Below are 4,320 nucleotides of genomic sequence, written 5' to 3' on the forward strand. Positions count from 1 at the left end.
CATGTGACATGTCTCAATCTACATCTTAAGCTGACAGACTTAAAAAAGTTTTGTGAATTTAAAGGACTCAAAAAAGTGATCAACTGTATCTGTAAAATTAGATTCCGACCGGATCCAAAACTTTTGTTTAAACTAGAATCCGACCGAATCCGGATCTCGATTTAAAATTAGTATCTAGTCGGATTCGGATCTAAAAAGTCATTAATCGGCTAGATCCAGATACCGGATCTGGTAAATAACTAGTTCGAGGTGCTCCGGCCGGCTAATGACTAATTTTTTTCCGGATCCGGCCCGTTTATTGAAAAACGTTGCCCAGCCCTAATCTAAAAGCTGGTAATTAAAAAATATTATTCAGCTAGTATTTTGTTTTTACCTAATTCTTAAAGAAAAAAAGTTCATAACATGTCTGAAAGAAGAGTAATTCAAATAAATGTGCCAAAGTTGGGTGAATCTTGGTCTCTTGTAACACTTTCAAGTCGTAAAATAAAACAATGCTTTACAGAAGTACTTCATAGGGGACGTAATCTTTTAGAAGCGGCGTCTATTTGTAAGAAAATAGCTTGTATTTAAATTTTTAGTAAAATTAAAATATATTGCTAATTAAATATTAATATAATTTAAATTATTATAATTTCGACTGATCAATATGTTATTTTTGAGTTGTTTATATTTTAAACGTATGATTTTTATCAAAAAAAAAAAACTGAATTAACTGTATATTTCAAAACTAAAATGTGTAACTGTATGTTACAAAGTTGTAAGTTTGTGCTTTTGCCTGTAAGAATATTTTTTTAAATTATAAAACTCCTAAATCCTTTTAAAATTGTCTTGTTTTGTATACAGCAAACAAATGTAAAAAAAATAAAATAAATAATCTGTAACACTTCAGCAGTGTTTTTCTCAGTCGAAAGCAGTGTTTTTCTTTCTTTTCTCTCAAACTATTCAAACCACTTAAATTCAGTAACGCGCTTGTTTTGGGAGTTAGTGTTTAACGTCTTAGCTGATAACACGTTTACTGCTTGCAAGTGTTGTGTTCGCATCGTACTTTTGTACGATGGCGACTGTTTTTTATATGAACTTTTGAATTAAAGTAGCTTATTTTGTGTCTTTCAGTCAGCAGTTGTTGTATTTTTATTGCAGTTTTTATACATTGTAAATATACCTTTGTTTCTAAGACTCGATTTATTTATATACAATTAGTTTAAGCATTCTAACCATCTTACAAAATCATTTAGGCTAAGCTTAATGATAGTCTAAGGTTATTCGCACTGCATTTATCGATTTAGCTAAACAATTTAGCTAAGTCAATTCTAAACATTTAAGTAACCGTCACCGATATTGTTATAACGCGTTAAGTCAGTTAATATCCGGGTTCGCGTAACTAAGTAACAACTTTACATCGGTAGATCGGCAAAAATCAACCTATATATTTTACATATTAAAACTGATGTATTTTCAGTACAAGCATTTGAAGAAATAGTTGCAATTTCCTCTGACAAACAGCTTGACGTTGAAAAGACATTAGACGACTACAACATACAGAACAAAGCCGTGATTTTTATTTGGCAAAAAAGCGAAGTAGCTTCAAAACATGTCTTTATCGAGGAAAGTTCTGGTGACAGATTTTTTGCTTTTGAATTTGACGATTCCCACACGATTGGTGACATCAAAAAAATGGTTGAAGACAAAACTGGTTTGTAGTAGCACATTTGTCTACGAATTTGATTCATAGTTTAAATCTACTAACGATAATTATATTTGTTTTCTTTTACATTTTCATAAACATTTTTTTCATTATGAATTAAAGTGCGTTTTACTTACAAATGTGTCACCAAATGTGTACCTAAACCTCCCATAAGTAACTTTGTACTGTTTTGATAGTATAACTAACCGAATTATTTTTTCAAGGTTTCACAAGTGAAAGTATTGTACTAAAAATCAACGGTTCAGTGCTGGACGATGACAGAAAGAAACTGTCCGGTTTGCAGCGCGACTACCACCCGAGCTCGACCGTCCAGTTCAGTTTGAAGCAGCAATCGATAAAAGTCGAATGCTCGCTCGAATGGCTGAGAAACGGAAGGGAAATGAATGTTCAGCGAACCGACAAAATTATTGACGTCATCAGGTCTACTTGCGGGTATTTTCCCGAAACTGGAGGTGAGGGTATTTTTTAAAATCAATTTACATTAAACAAGCATTTTTTAAATTAAATTTTGAATGATGAAGCTTATAAAATATTTTTTTAATGATTTTAATACAGTATGGCTTAAAGTTATATTTTAAGGAGCTTTTGTTTGTACGGTTTTCGGTATTTTTTGTAATGTTCATAACGTAAAAACGGGGTTTTAATAAAAAGTAAGAAGAGTTTGACCATTTGTATGTTTTATTAAAAAATTAAAAATTAAATACTCCGATTTAATTCCACGTCTACGTTTTAAAATAAAACCGTACATAAAAAAAACTTTTATAAAGTTTTCCATACGTTAATAGGCTGCTTATTATAATACTAGACTACTAGACTATTAGTTTCATCGATGTTTCAGATTTAGCATCGAACGACGAGTTTGTGGCGACGCTCGATGACGTCAAGCTTGAGCCGGAAGCGACGCTCGCCGATTATGACGTCACTGACGGATCTCGGATTTCCGTGTGGTCGCGACGCCGGGGAGCGAGCAAAATATTTGCGCAGCAGTTTCGGGGTGACAAGCTTTTTGTGCTGGAAGTTCCAGTCGAGGTTCCTGTGGGTGTGGTCCAAGAAATTGTTGCGGATAAGCTCAGTCAGTTTATGAGCGGAATGTTTTAGTTTTAACAGTTTCTTGAAAAACAGCTAATTTAATCTTATTGTATCATTGAGACTGTATGCAAAGAGTCAGTAAATTCAATATTGTTTATTAAAATTATCAAGAAAATTTTTGACAAGTAAATTATTGTTTGTTAAACGACAAAACAAGCGCTCAAAAAGTTTGGTGCAATAACCTGGTGTACAAAAAAACCTTTCGGTTATCGAGTCATACACCACGGATAAAGTTTACTGTCTTGTCCAGGAAAACTATAGCTACTAGTACGATTTAAAAGACAAAGAAAGAGATTAAATAAATATAGGGTAAAAGTTTTATAGTTTCTTTAAATTTAAAAACGTTTAAAGGGCAAACTATAAAGTGTTTTAAGTCAACATGTGTCAACTCTTTATGGTTTTTGTTAAACATATTGATGTGGAATGAGAAAATTGTAGTAATCTACACTGCAAATAAAGTTTTTAGCTCACAAGTTTACAATTCATATAAACTATCTTTGACACTAAATATGTTTAAAAGTATACAAATACTGTACAAAATTTTTTAAAAATAACATTTTTTTCTTTTAAGTACAACTACATTACGCTACGAATTTGGCTTTTCGTTTTCAATAGCCAAAAGCTTAGAAAAACTCATTCACTCGATAGCTTTGATAAAAAAAAACGTTTTTCACGTATTTCACAAGTTTTTGTGCTCAAACCATGCTTTAAACTATGTTTCAACAGGTACGCGCCCGGAACACATTGCTTTGGAGTTCAACGGAGCTTTCTTGTCGGCTGCATCTCTGGCTGAGGCAGGAGTGAGTGACGGCAGCACCGTGGTCTTTCACCAGCGCCTCGCCATGGAAACAGAAGTCATTCGACCGGAACCGGATTTCGGTCAACTCGGTTTCGACAAGCAATTTTAACTTGTTAAACCTTCTGCTCGAGTTCGCTCTTTCTGTTGAGTACGCGCGTTTGGCTTGTGTTCAAAGTGCGCACTTTGGCAGTAGATTGCTACAAACTACTTGTTGTTTTTAAATATAATGTCGTTGTAATACAATAAAGTTTAAAACTAATTAGAACAAATTGCTTTAAAATTTTCTAAATAGAAATGTAAAAATCTCAATCTTTAGTCTAAGAAGTTAAATAAAATTTTTTGATTAAATGGTTATAAACCTTCAAGTATATATTAATTTCTTTAAAAAATATTTGCTTTGTTTTTTTAAAGGTACTTTGTAATTAAACATTTAAAAACTGCAAATAAAACAAATTTTTATATATTAATAAACTATGTATAAAAAATAAAGAAACAACTTATTAATATATGGAAATTTGTTTTGTTTACATTTTTTTAAAGTTCAATTACAAATTATCCCATAAAATTATGTTTAGTTATGTATATATGTTTTTGAAATACTTATAGCTTGCTATATTTCCTACCTTGCTTGGCTAAATGACAATTCAAGTTCTTTACAATTAAACTAAGAAGTTTAAGAGGCAATACCTCTGGCCAAATCATAAAAAATATTTTTAAAGTAAATATT

General features: G+C 31.7%; 1 protein-coding gene across 1 annotated transcript; it reads left to right on the top strand.

The window, feature by feature from the left end:
• The first annotated feature begins 402 nt into the window (after positions 1–402).
• On the top strand, positions 403–3,702 carry LOC145838926 (uncharacterized). Its single transcript, XM_082946545.1, has 5 exons — positions 403–478; positions 1,460–1,693; positions 1,909–2,157; positions 2,544–2,777; positions 3,521–3,702. The coding sequence occupies exons 1-5, from the start codon at positions 403–405 to the stop codon at positions 3,700–3,702; spliced, it is 975 nt and encodes a 324-aa protein (XP_082802671.1).
• The last annotated feature ends 618 nt before the right edge of the window (positions 3,703–4,320 follow it).

This window comes from Thalia democratica, chromosome 6 (genome assembly GCF_965202585.1).
Source record: "Thalia democratica chromosome 6, ktThaDemo2.hap1.1, whole genome shotgun sequence".
Taxonomy (NCBI): domain Eukaryota; kingdom Metazoa; phylum Chordata; class Thaliacea; order Salpida; family Salpidae; genus Thalia; species Thalia democratica.